At 45.4% G+C, this 27,252-nt stretch overlaps 1 protein-coding gene across 12 annotated transcripts in view; it reads right to left on the bottom strand.

Moving 5' to 3' along the window:
- Positions 1–27,252, bottom strand: part of LOC308331001 (uncharacterized protein) — a 51,706-nt gene that overhangs the window by 16,839 nt on the left and 7,615 nt on the right. For 7 of the 12 annotated variants that reach the window (XM_080786086.1, XM_080786075.1, XM_080786078.1 and 4 more), the window contains exons 11-41: positions 26,567–27,163; positions 25,819–26,418; positions 25,007–25,606; positions 24,242–24,838; positions 23,494–24,093; positions 22,677–23,276; positions 21,912–22,508; positions 21,164–21,763; positions 20,352–20,951; positions 19,590–20,183; positions 18,842–19,441; positions 18,025–18,624; positions 17,260–17,856; positions 16,512–17,111; positions 15,700–16,299; positions 14,935–15,531; positions 14,187–14,786; positions 13,370–13,969; positions 12,605–13,201; positions 11,857–12,456; positions 11,040–11,639; positions 10,290–10,871; positions 6,954–7,562; positions 5,679–6,311; positions 4,948–5,544; positions 3,405–4,019; positions 2,869–3,203; positions 2,687–2,765; positions 1,114–1,259; positions 899–991; positions 197–250 (exon numbers count right to left, since the gene is read on the bottom strand). In XM_080786086.1, the coding sequence (XP_080642212.1) occupies positions 197–250; positions 899–991; positions 1,114–1,259; positions 2,687–2,765; positions 2,869–3,203; positions 3,405–4,019; positions 4,948–5,544; positions 5,679–6,311; positions 6,954–7,562; positions 10,290–10,871; positions 11,040–11,639; positions 11,857–12,456; positions 12,605–13,201; positions 13,370–13,969; positions 14,187–14,786; positions 14,935–15,531; positions 15,700–16,299; positions 16,512–17,111; positions 17,260–17,856; positions 18,025–18,624; positions 18,842–19,441; positions 19,590–20,183; positions 20,352–20,951; positions 21,164–21,763; positions 21,912–22,508; positions 22,677–23,276; positions 23,494–24,093; positions 24,242–24,838; positions 25,007–25,606; positions 25,819–26,418; positions 26,567–27,163 (16,319 nt within the window). The remainder of the gene's footprint in view (positions 1–196; positions 251–898; positions 992–1,113; positions 1,260–2,686; positions 2,766–2,868; positions 3,204–3,404; positions 4,020–4,947; positions 5,545–5,678; positions 6,312–6,953; positions 7,563–10,289; positions 10,872–11,039; positions 11,640–11,856; positions 12,457–12,604; positions 13,202–13,369; positions 13,970–14,186; positions 14,787–14,934; positions 15,532–15,699; positions 16,300–16,511; positions 17,112–17,259; positions 17,857–18,024; positions 18,625–18,841; positions 19,442–19,589; positions 20,184–20,351; positions 20,952–21,163; positions 21,764–21,911; positions 22,509–22,676; positions 23,277–23,493; positions 24,094–24,241; positions 24,839–25,006; positions 25,607–25,818; positions 26,419–26,566; positions 27,164–27,252) is intronic. The other 5 variants (XM_080786085.1, XM_080786084.1, XM_080786081.1 and 2 more) reach the window with 5 other exon arrangements.

The raw sequence follows: 27,252 nt of genomic DNA, 5'->3' as shown, positions 1-27,252 counted from the left end.
TGTCAAGATGTATTACTCAATAATTACCTGCTCCCCATTTATTATTTGACACATGAAACACATGAAAAGTTGTGATGGATTTTTCTTTTTTTTAACAGTAGGGAATCAGAAATGTATTATGACAAGAACAGCCTGAGTCCATCACATCAGTATCACATCATATCAGTCCAGCTTGAGTCCAGGAATTTGAACTTACAGGACCGCCCTCGTCTCCAGGATGTCCTGGGCTGCCCAGACCTCCTGGACCTCCCTGGAAGACAAGGCAAAAGACAAAAACAACAGACAGACAAAATTAGCTTGTGTCTGTATGACAACAATTAGTATATACTATTATAGTTATAACCTTTACGGCCCTATTTCTATGAATACAATATAAGCATGCCCATTATTTAGGTTCTTAAACACAATTTTATATTATAAGTTGTATGATGTGTTATTTTCTAGTAATGTTAAGACATATCTTGTGTGTCTGTGGGTTTAACAAATAATTAAGGATTGAAAAGTATTAACAAGAGCTTGTGACACTGAAAAGCACACTGAAAAGCACTGGTTTTGGAAAGGGATGCGCCATCCGATACTGATTTTTTGTTCTTATTCATTCCCCACCTTGTATGCCAATCCTCATTATAAAAAATAAATGACTTCAGTTCCAGTTGATTATGAGGCTACAGGTAGCCAACACACCAACAAAACCAGTGCATTACAACAGATAAATATCGGCTACTGCCATTGGTTAATACAAACGTAATATGCAGATAGCAGTCAACAAGGCACTGATATACAGCCGATATATATCGGTACATCCCTAGTTTTGGATATACAGTACAAAGGTTTCCACCTGACAGAGACAACATGGTGTATCTTAAAAAAATAAATATAAAGATGTTGTTCTGGTCACCTTGGGTCCTGGAAGGCCCACTGCACCACGGTCCCCTCTGGTACCCGTACACTTGCATGGTACAGCACAGCATTCCCTCTCAGCGATGTTATCCTACAAAGACACAGCGAAACACCAGCATTTAGAAACTAAATTCAAAGTTGAAAAAAAGGTTATAAGTGTATCTCACTGTATCTCTTTAACTTATATTATGTTATGGAGTTATAGCTCCTCACCAGCTCTTCCAGCAGCTCATAGTCCAGGTCCATAATGTTGACACGCAGGGGTCTGGTGTATCTGAACCCTCTGCCAAATTCCAGCATCACAGCCTCATCGAATTTGGGCACACGCTCCAGACCCACGAGGATGAAACTGTTCACACCTGTCAGGTACATAGCAGAGTTATTGGGCGGGAACCCCTTTTGGTGTTTTAAACATTATGTTATAATTTAGCTATTGAAAAATAGAAGCTCTACAAGCTCATAGCGCGCCACCGAGTGGCGAGCTTGTAGGTCTGCTATTTTTTTTTTATCGTGAAAATATTTATTTCAGAAAGCTGGAGGATTTTTTTTGTTGAGGTCAGGCCTAAATGGGTTAAACAAATCATTTATATAACCCATGTTAGGACATGGAAGTCAATTCAATTAAATTCAAAGGGCTTTATTGGCATGAGAAAACATACGTTTACATTGCCAAAGCAGAAAGAACAATACAACAATACAGCAATACAATCAAAACAAAAATTATGTACTTTGAAGGTCAGAATCTTCAATAGATCAACTTCTGTGTACCAAGATAACTCGATGCAGGTATAGTGCAGGAATATACACAATGATTAGTCTTTAGGGTGGTTGTGTTCCATTTGATATCCTTCTCCTATCACAGCAACTCACAAATCTTGCTGCTGTGTTTGCACATTGTTGTACTTCGCCCAGCAGATATGGGAGTTTTTTGTCATTGGTCATGTTTTCAAAATCTCCGTGTGTGGTTGTAATCTGTGGGAAGTATGTGTCTCTGATGTCTTGGTACAATGGACAGATGGTTAGGAAGTGTAGCTCGGTTTCCACTTCGTTTAGTGTGCAGTGGGTGCATAGTCTGTCTTCTCTCGGGATACAGGTCTGCCTATGACGGCCTTTCTCGATCGCGAGACTGTGCTCACTGAGTCTGTACCTAGTTAAGATTTTTCTTTGTTTTGGGTCGGTCACGGTGCTCAGGTATTCAGCCACTGTGTATTCTCTGTTTAGGGCCAGATAGCATTCTAGTTTACTCTGCTTTTGTGTTGCTTCTTTCCAATGTGTCAGATAGTTTTCCCTTTGCTGTTTTATAATTTGGTTTAGTCCAATGGGTTTTCTATCTCGTGGCTCTGTTTGTGTTTGTGCCCGGAGTTCCAGGGCCAGCTGGCTGAGGGGGCATCTCTCTAGAGTTTCACTGTGTGTGAGTGCCTTGTTATGGAGTGCATCTAGGTGACTTTCTTTTAGGTGGTTGTAGAACTTAAGTGCTCTCTTTTTTATTTTGATTATGAGTGGGTATCGTCCTAATTCTGCCCTGCATGCATTATTTGGTGTTTTTCCCTGGGTACGGAGAATGGATTTGCAGAATTCTGTGTGTAGGGTCTCGGTTTGGTGTTTATCCCATTTTTCCAGGTCATGGTTTGCTAATGATCCCCAGATCTCGCAACCATAGAGGGAAATTGGTTCTATCACCGAGTCCAGTATTTTAAGCCAGGTTTTAATTGGGATGTCTATTGATGTCAGTGTCAGTGTCAGACAGTGTTGTTCCAAACGGAACAGTTCATATTATGTTTGATACCTGATAGTCGAAGCTCCTCAACGCGTCCCCTCATTTCAGAGTATGGTGCATCAAGACCGTCAGTCAGATGAATGACAACCTTAAGGCGGTTAAAACAGAATTTACTTTCACATTTCATTTCAACACTGATAAGCTGAGTTTGGTGTGTGTGTGTGTGTGCGCGTGCGTGCGTTATAATTCACCTTGACAACATTGTCCTGTCTGCTCTTGAACCGGTTGGTGTAAGCTGTGATGGTCCTGCCGTTGAGGAGGAAAGGCCCGCGGCTACGCAGGGCCTTGAAGGCCTCAAATAGCTCATCAGCGTTGTCTGTGAAGTCCAGCTGAACCGGCTCGTTGGCAGAGTCCAGAGCCAGCATGCCCACCTGCACAGAAGGAAGCTGGCCTGATGAGCAGCTAATGCTTGCCATCTTGGAGATCCTCTGAAGAATAGCACCCATCTTGCTCTGGAGGTTGGTCTGAGCAGCGAAGATATTCTGGGATGAAACGTCAAAGCCCACCAACACCTCCACATTGCAGGCTGTGTGTGACAGAGCAAGGTTGTTTTAGCATAATGGCTTGATCTTCTAACCAGAAGAATTTCTATTATGTCAGAAGCATGACTTATGCTCCATTAGTCATGGTTATATGACGGTATATATTCGATTGTATTCACGAAAGAAATTATTAAAAAATATATATATATTTATATATATATATATATATATATATATATACTCACTTTTGGCGGTGTCTGTCGCACCAGTGCACAGCTTCACACCCTTCACCTCATCATCCAGGGTCTCCAGGATCTGCTCGTTGAGCTCTGACAGCTCCTGGAACGTGCTGGCTCGTGCCACCGTGGATGGCTCGCTCGCCAGATTTTCCAGCTCATCCTCGATGTCACCCACTCCCACAGCGTAGATTCTCACCCCGGTGCTCTTCAGGGCCAGGGCTGCCGTCTTGCTGTCATCAGACGAGCGTCCGCCCGTGACGACCATCAGGATCTGTGGGACGCCCTCGTCCTTCCTGCTGCCCCGTTGTTTGACAAAGTGGTTGTTGGCAACGTGTTGAATGGCAGCACCGGTGTTGATCCGCCGTCCGCCTTTGTACTCGGTTCTGCCGATGGCGCCGATGATGTCGTCCTTGTTCTTATATGTGTTCAGGTAAAAGACGTCATTGACGTCGGTGGTGTAGTGTGCCAGGCCGATCTGCAGGTGGTCTCTCTCGGTGTAGAACAGGTCAATGAGGTTCAGGATGAACTCCATCGTCTCTTTGAAGTTGTCCTTCCCCAAGTTAATGGAGCCGTCCACCAGAAACACAATATCAGCTTTCTTAGGCAAGGGGAGGCCTGATGCTGTGATATGGGAAGTGGAGATATAACGGGGAAGGAGAAGTGAAGACAGGAAATGGAAAATAATTGACTCAATGGAAAAAAGATCATTCTTGTTAATCTAAAGATGTATTATATTTTATTTTATAAACTCAAGGTTTCCATAACAGCTAGACCTCATTTACTGTACATGTTGGATTAAGCACTCCTTATATACTTTGTTGGCTGGGGTCCCCCAGGGGTCTGTACGTGGCGCCCTCTTTTGTCCTAGTTTAAAAAGCAGGTGGCTAGCGCACATCCAGTTCTTTGCTGGTGCTGGACAAAAGGTAGATGCATACAGAGAAGGCGTAGTCCGCACACAGTCTTTGCTCCAACAGTGTTAAGGACACGACGTTTCGGCCGTGAACGGCCTTCATCAGGTGATGAAGGCTGTCGTGTCCTGATTTAATGGTGTTTTAACAAAATAAACACTGTTGGAGCAAAGACTGTCTGCGGACTGCTACTCCCTCTTTTGTCCTCTCTACACAACATCTGTTTGCCGGAAGTAGCCAATCTACAAGCTCACAAACGCATAGCAACAACACCGTGAGCTTGTAGATGTGCTATTTTGCCAAATGTTTGCATATTATCATGACATGCCAGGAATAGGGATGCTAGGGTTCATATGGTTAAAATTTAATCTGTATGACATGTTATCGGAACAAGCCCATATCACTGCTGTGTTTACATTTTGCAACTTGGTGACTGAGATCGCATACATTCGCATTGAACCAGACTACCTCCAGAGGTGGTCTGACAGAACTGATCACACTATGACTTCAATGTGCTCTGTGTTTTTACACCTTGCATTAATTTCGATATCCAAATAACATATCCAGATACATATCATAGCAATGAGTAAATTACATTATTCAGCATTATTATGTATACAATTTCGTTTTCCATAACTTACTAGGATCTTCATAAATGGTGGGGACTTCCTCAGGCATAGACCCATTCAGCCTGGCGATAAATCTGTCATGAATGCCAGGCAGACTCGGGAACGTTGCGACCTTGAGAACATCCTCTGGGCTGGTGGCAACCTGAGTGAGCTGCCTTGTGTCAGCTGCACCAGCTCCGATACCAATGCAGTTGACTCGGGAGCCTTTGAGCAATGATCCGTAGAATGACAGATCACTAGGGGAACGGTCGCCAGTGAGAACCACAAGGTGTTGGGAAGCTTCTGCACGCACGCCTGCTGAGGATACCATCTCCTTCCTGATGACATACTCAATGGCCTCAGCGAGGTCAGACGATCGGCCGCCCATTTGACGTAGCCTCTTGATGGCTGACAGAACAGCCGGCTTGTTGTTGTGTGAGTTCAGAGAGAACTCCGTCTTGGCTTGGTCAGAATACTGGACGACACCAACGCGCACCTGGTCAGGATTTACATCAAGCTGTTGGACAGTGTTGATGATGAAGTCTCGGATGTGGGCGATGCCATCAGAACCGGTGGTGTCTGATCCATCAATGAGGAAAATGATGTCTTTTCTCCCAAGGTGCAGATTGCCTACAGAGAAGAAGAGGATCAGGGTGTCATCACCATGTTCAGATGAGTAGTAGAATCTGAAACTTGCATTACATGCATAATAATGAATATTTATGTATGTAATATATATGATTTTGTAGTGTAGTTGTTCTTACGTGTTTCCACCACGGTGGTAGGAACATATGCGCTGGCGATATCATCGGAACTCATGGTGTTGACTGAAGCAATGAGCTGCTGCTCCACATTTGGAAGCTGCTGGAAGCTGTTGACTGTATATACAAGCTCAGGCTTCAACGAGATCTGTCTCAGTTCATCTGCGTCTGCGTTCCTTGAGCCAATGGCGAGAGGCGCCACACGGCTAGCCTTGAGATGGTTAGCTGCAGCTGATACATCATCTGTCGACTTTCCCCCTGTGACAAGGATTAGGAATTGCGGGACACCTTCCTCAATACGGCTTCCCGCTGATCTCTGGTAGATGTTTTTGGCAACCCACTCGAGAGCACGTCCTGTGTTAAGGCTGTTCCCACCTCGACTCCGAAGCCTTGAGACGGCCTGGCGGACTTCATCTTTGGTAGAAAATTGGTTCAGGAGGAACTCTACCTTGGCGTCGTCACTGTACTGCACAACTGCGGTACGAACATTATCTAGTCCCACATCCAGCTTGTCCACAACCCGCCTTATCATGTCACGGACAGAGGGGAACTCACTGCGCACCGCTGTTGAGCCATCAATGAGGAAAACCACATCCCTCTTGTCTCCTGAGGCGGGTACTTGACCACTGGTTACCACTGTAAAAGTTATACCAAATGTTGGTTAGCTACAGTTTTTACTTCATCATACATGACAAGCCATAATTATCCTTAGTTTCTACGATATATGTAAATGCAGTGTGAGAATGAATTGATAAAGCTATTTTGGAAGTTTGTGAGCAGCACATTAATGGACCACTTCACTCATTTTGAACCTTATCTTAATGTGTCTCAGAGGAAGGCTATGGACAATTCAGAAACATCATCATTGGAGAATCATTAAATAGAAACCGCAGACTTTCTATTCCTTGTTAATGACCAAACTTGCCTACCGATGATGTCACTGGTAGACGGGTTTCTGAACTGTTCACCCCTCTTCTGAGACACAAAATTATATTTTTCCTTTTTGAGGGGCGCTAGCCCCTCCTATATACAGGTTTAATGTTTGTTTTTAGTTCAATGTTTGTTTTAAAAACGCCATTGACAATGAAGGGAAAATGTATGTCATCTTGTCCCGAACACAAACATTAAATGCCATTAACAATAAAGAGAATTTAATGTTTGTGTTGGCACCCCTTTTGTGGTTGTTGTTGCTATGTACAGTATATAGCAACATATTTCTTTGTTTTGTACCATATTAGAAATAAAGGTATTAGAAATAATCAGAATGAGTAATATTACCATCGTAGGTTGGGAAAACTGGGCTTAAACGGGCAATGTCGTCTGCTGACAATGTCAGAGTGGCAGTGATCTGGTCCTGTACTGTGTACAGCCCAGGGAGGTCCTCCACGGTGTAAGCAAAGTTAGGAACATATGAGACCACCTGGAGCTCTGTGGGATTAACGTCTCTGGTCCCAACACTGAGTGACAGAACGCCAGACTGTTTGATGGATGATGCTGACTGTCTGAGGTCATCTGTTGAAGGTCCGCTGGATACAACAATTACAAACTGTGGTACACCCTCTTGCTTTCTGCCACCACGTGCTGCAGTCAGAACATCTCGGCTGACAAACTCCACGGCCTGGCCCAGGTTGCGCTGCCTTCCTCCCCTGTGCCTTAATCCCGTGATGGCATTCACAACACCCTCTTTGGTTGTGTGTGTGTTCAGATACATCTCAGCGCTTGGAACATCACCGAACTGGACCACAGAGATCCGGGCCTTGTTGTCGCCCACATCCAGGTTGTCCACAATCCTGCGCATGAACTCCTTGATGATGGGGAATTCCCGTCCAACGCCATCCGACCCATCAACAAGGAAAACCACGTCCTTCCTGGCAACCTGGGACTCGGCTGAATGAAGAGGAGAATAAAAAGAGAAAATTAGTAATGGGAAATGTTTTACCACTTAAACTCTATAAATAGACACCTTGACCAGGATCTGCTCTGTACTTGGTCCTCTTTTTCTTCCCCTCTTCACAAAATCTCTTCACCAAAACGCAATGCGTTGTGAGCTTGTAGATCTCCTATTTTTGGTGAATGTTCCCCCCGGAATAGTTATTCAATATGTGATTAATTACAAACAAAAGGAAAACAGCATTTTGACAGTGGTATTCATAATGAGTACAATTTACATCATTCACAAGTTCCCAACATATAAATGGCACGGAAATACCATTTATATGGTATTGCAACTTACCTGTCACAGAAATCTGCTTTAAATGAAAAAGTACATCTGATAAAGTGTCAGGGAGATCTCCAAAGTCACTGACTGGGAACACAAACGTGTTATTCAGAATAGCTGTTAAGGGATCAACAGGTTCCACACCGATGATGAAGCTGAGAATGTGACGGTTGTGTAGGGATTCTGCCTGTTGCCTAAGACTATCACTGGAGGGTCCTCCTGAGAGAATAATTAACAACTGTTTAATGCCCTCAACATGCCGACTACCAGCTATGGTTATGAAGACCTTGTCCAAAAGATGCTGTAAAGCTGCCCCTGTGTTCCGCTGACTTCCTCCCTTGTGCCTCAACGTTCGTATGATGCGGATGATGGTGTCTTTTGTTGAATGTGATCTCAAGAAGAAATGCACTTTAGTGTCTCTACTGTACTGGGCTACTGCAACTCTATCCCTGTATTTATCCACGTCAAGGTTTTCAACCACTCGTCGGATGAAGTCACGCATGGCTGGAAACCCTCTTCGGCTTTTGTCAGAACCATCGATGAGGAAAACAACATCTCTTCCCCGAGTGCGCAACTCTGCAGAGGAGAGTATGTCATGTGGATGAAATCGTTGACAAATCAAACTTCATGGGAAAAGCTGGAAACATGCTATAACCGTTGAATATAGCACAAGCAGGTGAAGTAAAACAATTTGAAAGAATGCCAACATCATTCAAAGTATGGAATGATGAAAAAAGTGTTGACAGGCAGAGAAGACGAATCCAGCATTTTATTTCAAAATACTGCTTTAAAGTTGACAGGTCCATGAAACTGCAGGAGGTCATCATGCTAGCAGAAAAAAAAACGCAAGACTACTAAACTCAATGTCCTCTTCAGGTGGACAATGGCAATTTCTTTACAATGCAACCATGTCAAAGAAAACACATTTTGACACAACTGGAGATATCAAAGAAAGTAAAAACAACCCATTGTTCTTCTATCAGAGAACAATGTCAGCCAAGCTTATGTAACATCCTGCAATTCAAAGAGAAACTTGGCTTAGAAGATTTGTAGAATATTTAATCTCATAATCTCTGCAAGAAGATATTAAAACTCTTTTTTATTTGAATTGGAATTGAAATATTTGCACATTTTACAGTTGACAGTTAACACATGGAGCCAGGGAGCAGCTTGGTTTTGGTTTGTAAAGGCTATCATTGGGTATCGTTATTAAAATAAATGTGATCCCTCATTTTAAGTCAACTCAATATTTTGTCATGAACAGTTGACTATTAATAAGGGATGGCTGCTTCCTTATTTCCTTCTAACTAATGCCATTACATCACTTAATTGGAAGTAGTTACCACTAGCAAACTATTTCGGTTACACACCGGAATTCGGAAGCACGCTATTCTGATGCGCTCAAAACTATTACTAACCCTGTCCCTAACCCTAAGCGCATGCGGGAGCCACATAGTCGGAGTGGCAGTGTGTGGGAATGCCACTCTGTTCCAGACTATTTCTTGAACATCCTGAAATTCAAAGAGAACAAAGAATGATGCAGGGTTTCAGAAACTTTCACTGTTTAAAATGGCTCAGAAGATTTGAAGAATATTTCATCTTATTGTCTCTGCAATAAGATATGTTTAGAGATAGAAAAGGGGGTATTTTTGATTAAACGAACAGTGAGAGGTTTAAGAAGAGAAAGTAGGAGAGAGGCTTCATTTGGATGCAATCCTGGGGAGCACAAATGTCTAACTAACATGGATGGATGAAGAGGACTTGGAGAGAATGGGGGGGGGGGGGGGGGGGGTGTAATACAAGTGTATGACTTTCATTATTTTCAACTAATGATCCAATGTATGACGGTTGTTTAAAAATGAAGTTAAAGGACCACTTCCCCACTTTTCAACCTATCTTTATATAATTGGTCCTCAATATTGATCATGATAAAATAAGCACAATTGTTTTCCTACTCAAGTCTGTGGACGGCTGTGGGCAGTTCCGAAACCTGTCCACCAGAGACATCATCGATGGGGAATCCAAGCTAATAGAAACGGCAGGGTTTCTATTCCTGAAAAGTTGCAATGCAAAAATGGAAGCCATCGTTCTCACAATAATAAAAATGTTTTCTGTTTAATAGAAAATCACTCTACATGATGTCATTGGTGGTGGACGGGTTTCTGGACTGCACACAGCCCTCCTATGAGACACAGACAGGGTAGAAAGATATTGTGATATTATCATGATTATCAATTTAATTATTTTAAAATGTTGGTGAAGTGGTGCTTTAACAATTACGGTAAATCAAAACAATAATGAATTGTTAGCAAAATAATAATTAATAATGATAAATATTTTGGCAACATGGAAAAAGTAAAAGAGTAAACATACATCAGCAGAGTACAATGATTTACCTGTCGGTCCCACATGTGAGACTTGAGAAAGAGCTGATAGAAGTTCGGGCTGTAGTCTTGGCAGGTCTGAAAACTCTCTTGCCTTGAAAATTAGCTGGGGATTGGTTGTGATTGTTTGCATTTCTCTAGTGTCATCCTGGCTAATAACAATGCCCATAATCTGGACTCCAAGACTTTTCAAATTGTGTGCAGGCCGGTTAAGGAAATCACTGGACCGCCCTGTGCTAAACACTACGAGAATCTGAGGGATGCCCTCTTGGCGTCTACTTCCAGAGGAGACAGTAAAGACGTTGTCCCTGACATATTGGAGGGCAGCCCCTATGTTGAGGGGTCTGCCTCCCCTGTGCCTCAGCCCTCTGAGCGTATCAACAATATCTCCTTTTGTTGTGTATGTGTTCAGATTGAAGTGGACCTCTGCATCTCTGCTGTACTGGACCACAGAAACACGGTCTTTGTTTTCACCAATGTTCAAGTTCTCCACCACTCTCTGAACAAAATCACGCATGGCAGGGAATCCATTCCTTGTGCCATCAGACCCATCCAGAAGGAATACTACATCCCTTCCGGCAGTGTCATCATCAACTGGGGAAGCAAAGACAGACATTATGTCAGATAAACTAGATCGAAATGGAGCAGAACACAATCATAAGTACTGGAGATGTTTTACTACTTCTTCAGTGTCCCCTAAACTTGCCTGAAACAAATATGTTTTCCTCTACCACCAGAAAAAGGTCATGCCTGTGAACATACCTAACACAGTTGGAGTTTCAGTAGTAACCTCAACAATCACTGTTTCCATGGAAGAGCGAAGTTTCTCCTGGACACTGGGGAGGTCAGTGAAGTCAGAGACAGACACAGCATTACTGGGCTCTTGGGATATCTTTTGCAGTTCCCTAGCATCAGAGCCCCTGGTTCCAATTGCAAAGGTCAAGACTCCCATCTCTTTGAGAGCAGAGGCTGGTGTGTCAACATTGTCAAAGGACCTTCCACCAATCAGCGCAATTAGTAACTGTGGCGCACCTTCCAGGCGCCTGCTTCCAGCGGAAGCTGTGAATACATTGTCTATCAAATACTGGAGAGCTGCTCCAGTGTTGAGGGGTCTTCCACCTTTGTGCCTCATGCCTCTGACAATGTCAAGGATCTCGCTCTTTGTTGTGTATGTGTTCAGATAGAATTGGACAGCTTCATCTCTGCTGTACTGAACCAATGACACACGATCTTTGTTCTCACCCACATTCAGGGTCTCTACTGCTCTCTGGACAAAGTCACGCATTGCTGGGAATCCATTTCTTGTGCCATCGGATCCATCCAGTAAGAACACAACATCCCTTCCGGGAGCACTGCGCTTAACTAGGGAACATGAAATGTGCATTACTATAGGGTTCATGTGTGTGGTGAAATGTGAAACAAAGGTCATTTTATCTGATCACATCAATTATCTGACCTTTATCTTTTAAAGTGGTGGAACTACTTGCACTAAGTTCAAACTGAAAGAAAACTAAATGTGGACACATTATTAAATGAAAAGACACTCTGGGTGTCTGTTAAACAATAGTCAGTGTCTTACCAGTTACTGTTGGAGTCATGGGTATAGCCCTCACAATGACTGTGCTCATGGCAGCGGACAGCTGCTCATGGACGTTGGGGAGGTCAGTGAATTCAGACACTGCAATAGCATAACTAGGCTCATAGGATATCCTCTGCAGTTCTCTGCTGTCAGAGGTCTTGCTTCCAATTCCAAACACAACAATGCCCTGCTCTTTGAGAGCAGATGCTGGTGTATCTACATTGTCAGAAGACCTTCCACCATTCAGCAGTATCAGCATCTGTGGAACACCTTCCAGACGCCTGCTTCCAGAGGAGGCAGTAAAGACGTTGTCCCTGACATACTGGAGGGCTGCCCCAGTGTTGTGGGGTCTGCCTCCCCTGTGCCTCAGGCCTCTGACAGTGTCCACAATATCGTTTTTTGTGGTGTATGTGTTCAGATTGAAGTGGACTTCTGCATCTCTGCTGTACTGGGCCACTGAGACACGGTCTTTGTTTTCTCCGACATTCAGTCTGTCCACCACTCTCTGAACAAAGTCTATCATAGCTGGGAATCCATCCCTTGTGCCATCAGAACCATCCAGTAGGAACACTACATCCCTTCTGGCAGTTCTTTGATCTACTAGGAGAATCAGAAATCAAAAACAATTGATTTCAACATACCTTTCTACTAGCTGCAAATTATTTGTCAGTTTGCTATGCATGTGTCGCCTATGCTAAGCAGGATATTGGGTGCACGCCGGGAGCTAACAAAGCAAGTGTTGTCTTACCTTCGACTGTTGGGGTTGTGGGGGTCTCTTCAACACCTATGGTGTTGAGAGAGGCAATGAATGTCTGCGGGACATTAGGGAGGTCAGAAAAGTCAGACACAGACTGGGCATAATTAGGATCTGAGGCAATCCTCTGAACCTCTCTGCTAGAATTTCTAGTTCCGATGCCGAAAATCAAAACCCCGTCCGACTTGAGGGCGGAGGCTGGTGTATCGACGTTATCACTAGAACGCCCTCCGCTCAACACAATCAGAATCTGAGTGAAGCCCTCTTGACGTCTACTTCCAGAGGAGACAGTAAAGACGTTGTCCCTGACATGTTGGAGAGCTGCCCCGGTGTTGAGGGGTCTGCCTCCTCTATGCCTCAGCCCTCTGACCGTATCAACGATGTCTTCCTTTGTGGTGTGTGTGTTCAGATTGAAATGCACCTCTGAATCTCTGCTGTATTGAACCACAGAAACACGATCTTTGTTTTCACCAATGTTCAAGTTCTCCACCACTCTCTGAACAAAATCACGCATGGCAGGGAATCCATTCCTTGTGCCATCAGACCCATCCAGAAGGAATACTACATCCCTTCCGGCAGTGTCATCATCAACTGGGGAAGCAAAGACAGACATTATGTCAGATAAACTAGATCGAAATGGAGCAGAACACAATCATCAGTGCTGGAGATGTTTTACTACTTCTTCAGTGTCCCCTAAACTTGCCTGTAACAAATATGTTTTCCTCTACCACCAGAAAAAGGTCATGCCTGTGAACATACCTAACACAGTTGGTGATTCAGGAGTAACCTCAACAATCACTGTTTCCATGGAAGAGCGAAGTTTCTCCTGGACACTGGGGAGGTCAGTGAAGTCAGACACAGACACAGCATTACTGGGCTCTTGGGATATCTTTTGCAGTTCCCTAGTGTCAGAGCCCCTGGTTCCAATTGCAAAGGTCAAGACTCCCATCTCTTTGAGAGCAGAGGCTGGTGTGTCAACCTTGTCAAAGGACCTTCCGCCAATCAGGGCAATTAGTAACTGTGGTGCACCTTCCAGGCGCCTGCTTCCAGCGGAAGCAGTGAAGACATTGTCTATCAAATACTGGAGAGCTGCTCCAGTGTTGAGGGGTCTTCCACCTTTGTGCCTCATGCCTCTGACAATGTCAAGGATATCGCTCTTTGTTGTGTATGTGTTCAGATAGAATTGGACAGCTGCATCTCTGCTGTACTGAACCAATGACACACGATCTTTGTTCTCACCCACATTCAGGGTCTCTACCGCTCTCTGGACAAAGTCACGCATTGCTGGGAATCCATTTCTTGTGCCATCGGATCCATCCAGTAAGAACACAACATCCCTTCCGGGAGTACCGTGCTCAACTAGGGAACATGAAATTTACATTACCATAGGGTTCATGTGTGTGGTGACATGTGAAACAAAGGTCATTTGACCTGATCACCTCAATTATCTGACCTTTCTCTTTTAAAGTCGTGCAACTACTTGGACTAAGTTCAAACTGAAAGAAAACTAAATGTGGACCCATTATTAAATGAAAAGACACTCTGGTTGTCTGTTAAACAGTGGTCAGTGTCTTACCAGTTACTGTTGGAGTCATGGGTGTAGCCCTCACTATGACTGTGCTCATGGCAGCGGACAGCTGCTCTTGGACGTTGGGAAGGTCAGTGAATTCAGATACTGCAATAGCATAACTAGGCTCATAGGATATCCTCTGCAGTTCTCTGCTGTCAGAGGTCTTGCTTCCAATTCCAAACACAACAATGCCCTGCTCTTTGAGAGCAGATGCTGGTGTATCTACATTGTCAAAAGACCTTCCACCATTCAGCAGTATCAGCATCTGTGGAACACCTTCCAGACGCCTGCTTCCAGAGGAGGCAGTAAAGACGTTGTCCCTGACGTACTGAAGGGCTGCCCCAGTGTTGAGGGGTCTGCCTCCTCTGTGGCTCAGGCCTCTGACCGTGTCCACAATATCGGTTTTTGTGGTGTATGTGTTCAGATTGAAGTGGACTTCTGCATCTCTGCTGTACTGGGCCACAGAAACACGGTCTTTGTTTTCTCCGACATTCAGTCTGTCCACCACTCTCTGAACAAAGTCTATCATAGCTGGGAATCCATCCCTTGTGCCATCAGAACCATCCAGTAAGAACACTACATCCCTTCTGGCAGTTCTTTGATCTACTAGGAGAATCAGAAATCAAAAACAAATGATTTCAACATACCTTTCTACTAGCTGCAAAGTATTTGTCAGTTTGCTATGCATGTGTTGCCTATGCTAAGCAGGATATTGGGTGCACGCCGGGAGCTAACAAAGCAAGTGTTGTCTTACCTTCGACTGTTGGGGTTGTGGGGGTCTCTTCAACACCTATGGTGTTGAGAGAGGCAATGAATGTCTGCGGGACATTAGGGAGGTCAGAAAAATCAGACACAGACTGGGCATAATTAGGATCTGAGGCAATCCTCTGAACCTCTCTGCTAGAATTTCTAGTTCCGATGCCGAAAATCAAAACCCCGTCCGACTTGAGGGCGGAGGCTGGTGTATCGACATTATCACTAGAACGCCCTCCGCTCAACACAATCAGAATCTGAGGGAAGCCCTCTTGACGTCTACTTCCAGAGGAAGCAGTAAAGACGTTGTCCCTGACATGTTGGAGGGCTGCCCCGGTGTTGAGGGGTCTGCCTCCTCTATGCCTCAGGCCTCTGACCGTATCAACGATGTCTTCCTTTGTGGTGTGTGTGTTCAGATTGAAATGCACCTCTGAATCTCTGCTGTATTGGACCACAGAAACACGATCTTTGTTTTCACCAATGTTCAAGTTCTCCACCACTCTCTGAACAAAATCACGCATGGCAGGGAATCCATTCCTTGTGCCATCAGACCCATCCAGAAGGAATACTACATCCCTTCCGGCAGTGTCATCATCAACTGGGGAAGCAAAGACAGACATTATGTCAGATAAACTAGATCGAAATGGAGCAGAACACAATCATCAGTGCTGGAGATGTTTTACTACTTCTTCAGTGTCCCCTAAACTTGCATGAAACAAATATGTTTTCCTCTACCACCAGAAAAAGGACATGCCTGTGAACATACCTAACACAGTTGTTGGTTCAGGAGTAACCTCAACAATCACTGTTTCCATGGAAGAGCGAAGTTTCTCCTGGACACTGGGGAGGTCAGTGAAGTCAGACACAGACACAGCATTACTGGGCTCTTGGGATATCTTTTGCAGTTCCCTAGCATCAGAGCCCCTGGTTCCAATTGCAAAGGTCAAGACTCTCATCTCTTTGAGAGCAGAGGCTGGTGTGTCAACCTTGTCAAAGGACCTTCCGCCAATCAGGGCAATTAGTAACTGTGGCGCACCTTCCAGGCGCCTGCTTCCAGCGGAAGCAGTGAAGACATTGTCTATCAAATACTGGAGAGCTGCTCCAGTGTTGAGGGGTCTTCCACCTTTGTGCCTCATGCCTCTGACAATGTCAAGGATCTCGCTCTTTGTTGTGTATGTGTTCAGATAGAATTGGACAGCTGCATCTCTGCTGTACTGAACCAATGACACACGATCTTTGTTCTCACCCACATTCAGGGTCTCTACCGCTCTCTGGACAAAGTCACGCATTGCTGGGAATCCATTTCTTGTGCCATCGGATCCATCCAGTAAGAACACAACATCCCTTCCAGGAGCACTGCGCTCAACTAGGGAACATGAAATTTACATTACTATAGGGTTCATGTGTGTGGTGACATGTGAAACAGAGGTCATTTGACCTGATCACATCAATTATCTGACCTTTATCTATAAAGTGGTGCAACTACTTGGACTAAGTTCAAACTGAAAGAAACTAAATGTGGACACATTAAATGAAAATACACTGTGGGTGTCTGTTAAACAATAGTCAGTGTCTTACCAGTTACTGTTGGAGTCATGGGTATAGCCCTTACAATGACTGTGCTCATGGCAGTGGACAGCTGCTCTTGGACGTTGGGGAGGTCAGTGAATTCAGACACTGCAATAGCATAACTAGGCTCATAGGATATCCTCTGCAGTTCTCTGCTGTCAGAGCTCTTGCTTCCAATTCCAAACACAACAATGCCCTGCTCTTTGAGAGCAGATGCTGGTGTATCTACATTGTCAAAAGACCTTCCACCATTCAGCAGTATCAGCATCTGTGGAACACCTTCCAGACGCCTGCTTCCAGAGGAGGCAGTAAAGACGTTGTCCCTGACGTACTGGAGGGCTGCCCCAGTATTGAGGGACCTACCTCCCCTGTGCCTCAGGCTTCTGACCGTGTCCACAATATCGTTTTTTGTGGTGTATGTGTTCAGATTGAAGTGGACTTCTGCATCTCTGCTGTACTGGGCCACTGAGACACGGTCTTTGTTTTCTCCGACATTCAGTCTGTCCACCACTCTCTGAACAAAGTCTATCATAGCTGGGAATCCATCCCTTGTGCCATCAGAACCATCCAGTAAGAACACTACATCCCTTCTGGCAGTTCTTTGATCTACTAGGAGAATCAGAAATCAAAAAAATATGATTTCAACATACCTTTCTACTAGCTGTAAATTATTTGTCAGTTTGCTATGCATGTGTTGCCTATGCTAAGCAGGATATTGGTTGCACGCCGGGAGCTAACAAAGCAAGTGTTGTCTTACCTTCGAGTTTTGGGGTTGTGGGGATCTCTTCAACACCTATGGTGTTGAGAGAGGCAATGAATGTCTGCGGGACATTAGGGAGGTCAGAAAAGTCAGACACAGACTGGGAATAATTAGGATCTGAGGCAATCCTCTGAACCTCTCTGCTAGAATTTCTAGTTCCGATGCCGAAAATCAAAACCCCGTCCGACTTGAGGGCGGAGGCTGGTGTATCGACGTTATCACTAGAACGCCCTCCGCTCAACACAATCAGAATCTGAGGGAAGCCCTCTTGACGTCTACTTCCAGAGGAGACAGTAAAGACGTTGTCCCTGACATGTTGGAGGGCTGCCCCGGTGTTGAGGGGTCTGCCTCCTCTATGCCTCAGCCCTCTGACCGTATCAACGATGTCTTCCTTTGTGGTGTGTGTGTTCAGATTGAAATGCACCTCTGAATCTCTGCTGTATTGAACCACAGAAACACGATCTTTGTTTTCACCAATGTTCAAGTTCTCCACCACTCTCTGAACAAAATCACGCATGGCAGGGAATCCATTCCTTGTGCCATCAGACCCATCCAGAAGGAATACTACATCCCTTCTGGCAGTGTCATCATCAACTGGGGAAGCAAAGACAGACATTATGTCAGATAAACTAGATCGAAATGGAGCAGAACACAATCATCAGTGCTGGAGATGTTTTACTACTTCTTCAGTGTCCCCTAAACTTGCCTGTAACAAATATGTTTTCCTCTACCACCAGAAAAAGGTCATGCCTGTGAACATACCTAACACAGTTGGTGATTCAGGAGTAACCTCAACAATCACTGTTTCCATGGAAGAGCGAAGTTTCTCCTGGACACTGGGGAGGTCAGTGAAGTCAGACACAGACACAGCATTACTGGGCTCTTGGGATATCTTTTGCAGTTCCCTAGCATCAGAGCCCCTGGTTCCAATTGCAAAGGTCAAGACTCCCATCTCTTTGAGAGCAGAGGCTGGTGTGTCAACCTTGTCAAAGGACCTTCCGCCAATCAGGGCAACTAGTAACTGTGGCGCACCTTCCAGGCGCCTGCTTCCAGCGGAAGCAGTGAAGACATTGTCTATCAAATACTGGAGAGCTGCTCCAGTGTTGAGGGGTCTTCCACCTTTGTGCCTCATGCCTCTGACAATGTCAAGGATATCGCTCTTTGTTGTGTATGTGTTCAGATAGAATTGGACAGCTGCATCTCTGCTGTACTGAACCAATGACACACGATCTTTGTTCTCACCCACATTCAGGGTCTCTACCGCTCTCTGGACAAAGTCACGCATTGCTGGGAATCCATTTCTTGTGCCATCGGATCCATCCAGTAAGAACACAACATCCCTTCCGGGAGTACCGCGCTCAACTAGGGAACATGAAATTTACATTACCATAGGGTTCATGTGTGTGGTGACATGTGAAACAAAGGTCATTTGACCGGATCACATCAATTATCTGACCTTTATCTTTTAAAGTCGTGCAACTACTTGGACTAAGTTCAAACTGAAAGAAAACTAAATGTGGACCCATTATTAAATGAAAAGACACTCTGGTTGTCTGTTAAACAGTGGTCAGTGTCTTACCAGTTACTGTTGGAGTCATGGGTGTAGCCCTCACTATGACTGTGCTCATGGCAGCGGACAGCTGCTCTTGGACGTTGGGAAGGTCAGTGAATTCAGATACTGCAATAGCATAACTAGGCTCATAGGATATCCTCTGCAGTTCTCTGCTGTCAGAGGTCTTGCTTCCAATTCCAAACACAACAATGCCCTGCTCTTTGAGAGCAGATGCTGGTGTATCTACATTGTCAAAAGACCTTCCACCATTCAGCAGTATCAGAATCTGTGGAACACCTTCCAGACGCCTGCTTCCAGAGGAGGCAGTAAAGACGTTGTCCCTGACGTACTGGAGGGCTGCCCCAGTGTTGAGGGGTCTGCCTCCTCTGTGGCTCAGGCCTCTGACCGTGTCCACAATATCGGTTTTTGTGGTGTATGTGTTCAGATTGAAGTGGACTTCTGCATCTCTGCTGTACTGGGCCACAGAAACACGGTCTTTGTTTTCTCCGACATTCAGTCTGTCCACCACTCTCTGAACAAAGTCTATCATAGCTGGGAATCCATCCCTTGTGCCATCAGAACCATCCAGTAAGAACACTACATCCCTTCTGGCAGTTCTTTGATCTACTAGGAGAATCAGAAATCAAAAACAAATGATTTCAACATACCTTTCTACTAGCTGCAAATTATTTGTCAGTTTGCTATGCATGTGTTGCCTATGCTAAGCAGGATATTGGGTGCACGCCGGGAGCTAACAAAGCAAGTGTTGTCTTACCTTCGACTGTTGGGGTTGTGGGGGTCTCTTCAACACCTATGGTGTTGAGAGAGGCAATGAATGTCTGCGGGACATTAGGGAGGTCAGAAAAGTCAGACACAGACTGGGCATAATTAGGATCTGAGGCAATCCTCTGAACCTCTCTGCTAGAATTTCTAGTTCCGATGCCGAAAATCAAAACCCCGTCCGACTTGAGGGCGGAGGCTGGTGTATCGACATTATCACTAGAACGCCCTCCGCTCAACACAATCAGAATCTGAGGGAAGCCCTCTTGACGTCTACTTCCAGAGGAAGCAGTAAAGACGTTGTCCCTGACATGTTGGAGGGCTGCCCCGGTGTTGAGGGGTCTGCCTCCTCTATGCCTCAGGCCTCTGACCGTATCAACGATGTCTTCCTTTGTGGTGTGTGTGTTCAGATTGAAATGCACCTCTGAATCTCTGCTGTATTGGACCACAGAAACACGATCTTTGTTTTCACCAATGTTCAAGTTCTCCACCACTCTCTGAACAAAATCACGCATGGCAGGGAATCCATTCCTTGTGCCATCAGACCCATCCAGAAGGAATACTACATCCCTTCCGGCAGTGTCATCAACTGGGGAAGCAAAGACAGACATTATGTCAGATAAACTAGATCGAAATGGAGCAGAACACAATCATCAGTGCTGGAGATGTTTTACTACTTCTTCAGTGTCCCCTAAACTTGCCTGAAACAAATATGTTTTCCTCTACGACCAGAAAAAGGACATGCCTGTGAACATACCTAACACAGTTGTTGGTTCAGGAGTAACCTCAACAATCACTGTTTCCATGGAAGAGCGAAGTTTCTCCTGGACACTGGGGAGGTCAGTGAAGTCAGACACAGACACAGCATTACTGGGCTCTTGGGATATATTTTGCAGTTCCCTAGCATCAGAGCCCCTGGTTCCAATTGCAAAGGTCAAGACTCCCATCTCTTTGAGAGCAGAGGCTGGTGTGTCAACCTTGTCAAAGGACCTTCCGCCAATCAGGGCAATTAGTAACTGTGGCGCACCTTCCAGGCGCCTGCTTCCAGCGGAAGCAGTGAAGACATTGTCTATCAAATACTGGAGAGCTGCTCCAGTGTTGAGGGGTCTTCCACCTTTGTGCCTCATGCCTCTGACAATGTCAAGGATCTCGCTCTTTGTTGTGTATGTGTTCAGATAGAATTGAACAGCTGCATCTCTGCTGTACTGAACCAATGACACACGATCTTTGTTCTCACCCACATTCAGGGTCTCTACTGCTCTCTGGACAAAGTCACGCATTGCTGGGAATCCATTTCTTGTGCCATCGGATCCATCCAGTAAGAACACAACATCCCTTCCAGGAGCACTGCGCTCAACTAAGGAACATGAAATTTACATTACTATAGGGTTCATGTGTGTGGTGACATGTGAAACAGAGGTCATTTGACCTGATCACATCAATTATCTGACCTTTATCTATAAAGTGGTGCAACTACTTGGACTAAGTTCAAACTGAAAGAAACTAAATGTGGACACATTAAATGAAAATACACTGTGGGTGTCTGTTAAACAATAGTCAGTGTCTTACCAGTTACTGTTGGAGTCATGGGTATAGCCCTTACAATGACTGTGCTCATGGCAGTGGACAGCTGCTCTTGGACGTTGGGGAGGTCAGTGAATTCAGACACTGCAATAGCATAACTAGGCTCATAGGATATCCTCTGCAGTTCTCTGCTGTCAGAGCTCTTGCTTCCAATTCCAAACACAACAATGCCCTGCTCTTTGAGAGCAGATGCTGGTGTATCTACATTGTCAAAAGACCTTCCACCATTCAGCAGTATCAGCATCTGTGGAACACCTTCCAGACGCCTGCTTCCAGAGGAGGCAGTAAAGACGTTGTCCCTGACGTACTGGAGGGCTGCCCCAGTATTGAGGGACCTACCTCCCCTGTGCCTCAGGCTTCTGACCGTGTCCACAATATCGTTTTTTGTGGTGTATGTGTTCAGATTGAAGTGGACTTCTGCATCTCTGCTGTACTGGGCCACTGAGACACGGTCTTTGTTTTCTCCGACATTCAGTCTGTCCACCACTCTCTGAACAAAGTCTATCATAGCTGGGAATCCATCCCTTGTGCCATCAGAACCATCCAGTAAGAACACTACATCCCTTCTGGCAGTTCTTTGATCTACTAGGAGAATCAGAAATCAAAAAAATATGATTTCAACATACCTTTCTACTAGCTGTAAATTATTTGTCAGTTTGCTATGCATGTGTTGCCTATGCTAAGCAGGATATTGGGTGCACGCCGGGAGCTAACAAAGCAAGTGTTGTCTTACCTTCGAGTTTTGGGGTTGTGGGGATCTCTTCAACACCTATGGTGTTGAGAGAGGCAATGAATGTCTGCGGGACATTAGGGAGGTCAGAAAAGTCAGACACAGACTGGGCATAATTAGGATCTGAGGCAATCCTCTGAACCTCTCTGCTAGAATTTATAGTTCCGATGCCGAAAATCAAAACCCCGTCCGACTTGAGGGCGGAGGCTGGTGTATCGACGTTATCACTAGAACGCCCTCCGCTCAACACAATCAGAATCTGAGGGAAGCCCTCTTGACGTCTACTTCCAGAGGAGACAGTAAAGACGTTGTCCCTGACATGTTGGAGGGCTGCCCCGGTGTTGAGGGGTCTGCCTCCTCTATGCCTCAGCCCTCTGACCGTATCAACGATGTCTTCCTTTGTGGTGTGTGTGTTCAGATTGAAATGCACCTCTGAATCTCTGCTGTATTGAACCACAGAAACACGATCTTTGTTTTCACCAATGTTCAAGTTCTCCACCACTCTCTGAACAAAATCACGCATGGCAGGGAATCCATTCCTTGTGCCATCAGACCCATCCAGAAGGAATACTACATCCCTTCCAGCAGTGTCATCATCAACTGGGGAAGCAAAGACAGACATTATGTCAGATAAACTAGATCGAAATGGAGCAGAACACAATCATCAGTGCTGGAGATGTTTTACTACTTCTTCAGTGTCCCCTAAACTTGCCTGAAACAAATATGTTTTCCTCTACCACCAGAAAAAGGACATGCCTGTGAACATACCTAACACAGTTGGTGATTCAGGAGTAACCTCAACAATCACTGTTTCCATGGAAGAGCGAAGTTTCTCCTGGACACTGGGGAGGTCAGTGAAGTCAGACACAGACACAGCATTACTGGGCTCTTGGGATATCTTTTGCAGTTCCCTAGCATCAGAGCCCCTGGTTCCAATTGCAAAGGTCAAGACTCCCATCTCTTTGAGAGCAGAGGCTGGTGTGTCAACCTTGTCAAAGGACCTTCCGCCAATCAGGGCAACTAGTAACTGTGGCGCACCTTCCAGGCGCCTGCTTCCAGCGGAAGCAGTGAAGACATTGTCTATCAAATACTGGAGAGCTGCTCCAGTGTTGAGGGGTCTTCCACCTTTGTGCCTCATGCCTCTGACAATGTCAAGGATATCGCTCTTTGTTGTGTATGTGTTCAGATAGAATTGGACAGCTGCATCTCTGCTGTACTGAACCAATGACACACGATCTTTGTTCTCACCCACATTCAGGGTCTCTACCGCTCTCTGGACAAAGTCACGCATTGCTGGGAATCCATTTCTTGTGCCATCGGATCCATCCAGTAAGAACACAACATCCCTTCCGGGAGTACCGCGCTCAACTAGGGAACATGAAATTTACATTACCATAGGGTTCATGTGTGTGGTGACATGTGAAACAAAGGTCATTTGACCGGATCACATCAATTATCTGACCTTTATCTTTTAAAGTCGTGCAACTACTTGGACTAAGTTCAAACTGAAAGAAAACTAAATGTGGACCCATTATTAAATGAAAAGACACTCTGGTTGTCTGTTAAACAGTGGTCAGTGTCTTACCAGTTACTGTTGGAGTCATGGGTGTAGCCCTCACTATGACTGTGCTCATGGCAGCGGACAGCTGCTCTTGGACGTTGGGAAGGTCAGTGAATTCAGATACTGCAATAGCATAACTAGGCTCATAGGATATCCTCTGCAGTTCTCTGCTGTCAGAGGTCTTGCTTCCAATTCCAAACACAACAATGCCCTGCTCTTTGAGAGCAGATGCTGGTGTATCTACATTGTCAAAAGACCTTCCACCATTCAGCAGTATCAGCATCTGTGGAACACCTTCCAGACGCCTGCTTCCAGAGGAGGCAGTAAAGACGTTGTCCCTGACGTACTGGAGGGCTGCCCCAGTGTTGAGGGGTCTGCCTCCTCTGTGGCTCAGGCCTCTGACCGTGTCCACAATATCGGTTTTTATGGTGTATGTGTTCAGATTGAAGTGGACTTCTGCATCTCTGCTGTACTGGGCCACAGAAACACGGTCTTTGTTTTCTCCGACATTCAGTCTGTCCACCACTCTCTGAACAAAGTCTATCATAGCTGGGAATCCATCCCTTGTGCCATCAGAACCATCCAGTAAGAACACTACATCCCTTCTGGCAGTTCTTTGATCTACTAGGAGAATCAGAAATCAAAAACAAATGATTTCAACATACCTTTCTACTAGCTGCAAATTATTTGTCAGTTTGCTATGCATGTGTTGCCTATGCTAAGCAGGATATTGGGTGCACGCCGGGAGCTAACAAAGCAAGTGTTGTCTTACCTTCGACTGTTGGGGTTGTGGGGGTCTCTTCAACACCTATGGTGTTGAGAGAGGCAATGAATGTCTGTGGGACATTAGGGAGGTCAGAAAAGTCAGACACAGACTGGGCATAATTAGGATCTGAGGCAATCCTCTGAACCTCTCTGCTAGAATTTCTAGTTCCGATGCCGAAAATCAAAACCCCGTCCGACTTGAGGGCGGAGGCTGGTGTATCGACATTATCACTAGAACGCCCTCCGCTCAACACAATCAGAATCTGAGGGAAGCCCTCTTGACGTCTACTTCCAGAGGAAGCAGTAAAGACGTTGTCCCTGACATGTTGGAGGGCTGCCCCGGTGTTGAGGGGTCTGCCTCCTCTATGCCTCAGGCCTCTGACCGTATCAACGATGTCTTCCTTTGTGGTGTGTGTGTTCAGATTGAAATGCACCTCTGAATCTCTGCTGTATTGGACCACAGAAACACGATCTTTGTTTTCACCAATGTTCAAGTTCTCCACCACTCTCTGAACAAAATCACGCATGGCAGGGAATCCATTCCTTGTGCCATCAGACCCATCCAGAAGGAATACTACATCCCTTCCGGCAGTGTCATCATCAACTGGGGAAGCAAAGACAGACATTATGTCAGATAAACTAGATCGAAATGGAGCAGAACACAATCATCAGTGCTGGAGATGTTTTACTACTTCTTCAGTGTCCCCTAAACTTGCCTGAAACAAATATGTTTTCCTCTACCTCCAGAAAAAGGACATGCCTGTGAACATACCTAACACAGTTGTTGGTTCAGGAGTAACCTCAACAATCACTGTTTCCATGGAAGAGCGAAGTTTCTCCTGGACACTGGGGAGGTCAGTGAAGTCAGACACAGACACAGCATTACTGGGCTCTTGGGATATCTTTTGCAGTTCCCTAGCATCAGAGCCCCTGGTTCCAATTACAAAGGTCAAGACTCCCATCTCTTTGAGAGCAGAGGCTGGTGTGTCAACCTTGTCAAAGGACCTTCCGCCAATCAGGGCAATTAGTAACTGTGGCGCACCTTCCAGGCGCCTGCTTCCAGCGGAAGCAGTGAAGACATTGTCTATCAAATACTGGAGAGCTGCTCCAGTGTTGAGGGGTCTTCCACCTTTGTGCCTCATGCCTCTGACAATGTCAAGGATCTCGCTCTTTGTTGTGTATGTGTTCAGATAGAATTGGACAGCTGCATCTCTGCTGTACTGAACCAATGACACACGATCTTTGTTCTCACCCACATTCAGGGTCTCTACTGCTCTCTGGACAAAGTCACGCATTGCTGGGAATCCATTTCTTGTGCCATCGGATCCATCCAGTAAGAACACAACATCCCTTCCAGGAGCACTGCGCTCAACTAGGGAACATGAAATTTACATTACTATAGGGTTCATGTGTGTGGTGACATGTGAAACAGAGGTCATTTGACCTGATCACATAAATTATCTGACCTTTATCTATAAAGTGGTGCAACTACTTGGACTAAGTTCAAACTGAAAGAAACTAAATGTGGACACATTAAATGAAAAGACACTGTGGGTGTCTGTTAAACAATAGTCAGTGTCTTACCAGTTACTGTTGGAGTCATGGGTATAGCCCTTACAATGACTGTGCTCATGGCAGTGGACAGCTGCTCTTGGACGTTGGGGAGGTCAGTGAATTCAGACACTGCAATAGCATAACTAGGCTCATAGGATATCCTCTGCAGTTCTCTGCTGTCAGAGCTCTTGCTTCCAATTCCAAACACAACAATGCCCTGCTCTTTGAGAGCAGATGCTGGTGTATCTACATTGTCAAAAGACCTTCCACCATTCAGCAGTATCAGCATCTGTGGAACACCTTCCAGACGCCTGCTTCCAGAGGAGGCAGTAAAGACGTTGTCCCTGACGTACTGGAGGGCTGCCCCAGTGTTGAGGGGTCTGCCTCCTCTGTGGCTCAGGCCTCTGACCGTGTCCACAATATCGGTTTTTGTGGTGTATGTGTTCAGATTGAAGTGGACTTCTGCATCTCTGCTGTACTGGGCCACAGAAACACGGTCTTTGTTTTCTCCGACATTCAGTCTGTCCACCACTCTCTGAACAAAGTCTATCATAGCTGGGAATCCATCCCTTGTGCCATCAGAACCATCCAGTAAGAACACTACATCCCTTCTGGCAGTTCTTTGATCTACTAGGAGAATCAGAAATCAAAAACAAATGATTTCAACATACCTTTCTACTAGCTGCAAATTATTTATCAGTTTGCTATGCATGTGTTGCCTATGCTAAGCAGGATATTGGGTGCACGCCGGGAGCTAACAAAGCAAGTGTTGTCTTACCTTCGACTGTTGGGGTTGTGGGGGTCTCTTCAACACCTATGGTGTTGAGAGAGGCAATGAATGTCTGTGGGACATTAGGGAGGTCAGAAAAGTCAGACACAGACTGGGCATAATTAGGATCTGAGGCAATCCTCTGAACCTCTCTGCTAGAATTTCTAGTTCCGATGCCGAAAATCAAAACCCCGTCCGACTTGAGGGCGGAGGCTGGTGTATCGACATTATCACTAGAACGCCCTCCGCTCAACACAATCAGAATCTGAGGGAAGCCCTCTTGACGTCTACTTCCAGAGGAAGCAGTAAAGACGTTGTCCCTGACATGTTGGAGGGCTGCCCCGGTGTTGAGGGGTCTGCCTCCTCTATGCCTCAGGCCTCTGACCGTATCAACGATGTCTTCCTTTGTGGTGTGTGTGTTCAGATTGAAATGCACCTCTGAATCTCTGCTGTATTGGACCACAGAAACACGATCTTTGTTTTCACCAATGTTCAAGTTCTCCACCACTCTCTGAACAAAATCACGCATGGCAGGGAATCCATTCCTTGTGCCATCAGACCCATCCAGAAGGAATACTACATCCCTTCCGGCAGTGTCATCATCAACTGGGGAAGCAAAGACAGACATTATGTCAGATAAACTAGATCGAAATGGAGCAGAACACAATCATCAGTGCTGGAGATGTTTTACTACT

This window comes from Protomyctophum bolini (genome assembly GCF_963924005.1).
Source record: "Protomyctophum bolini genome assembly, chromosome: 16".
Taxonomy (NCBI): Eukaryota; Metazoa; Chordata; class Actinopteri; order Myctophiformes; family Myctophidae; genus Protomyctophum; species Protomyctophum bolini.
The sequence above is the reverse complement of the archived record's forward strand: the minus strand, read 5'-3'. Positions and strand labels throughout refer to the sequence as shown.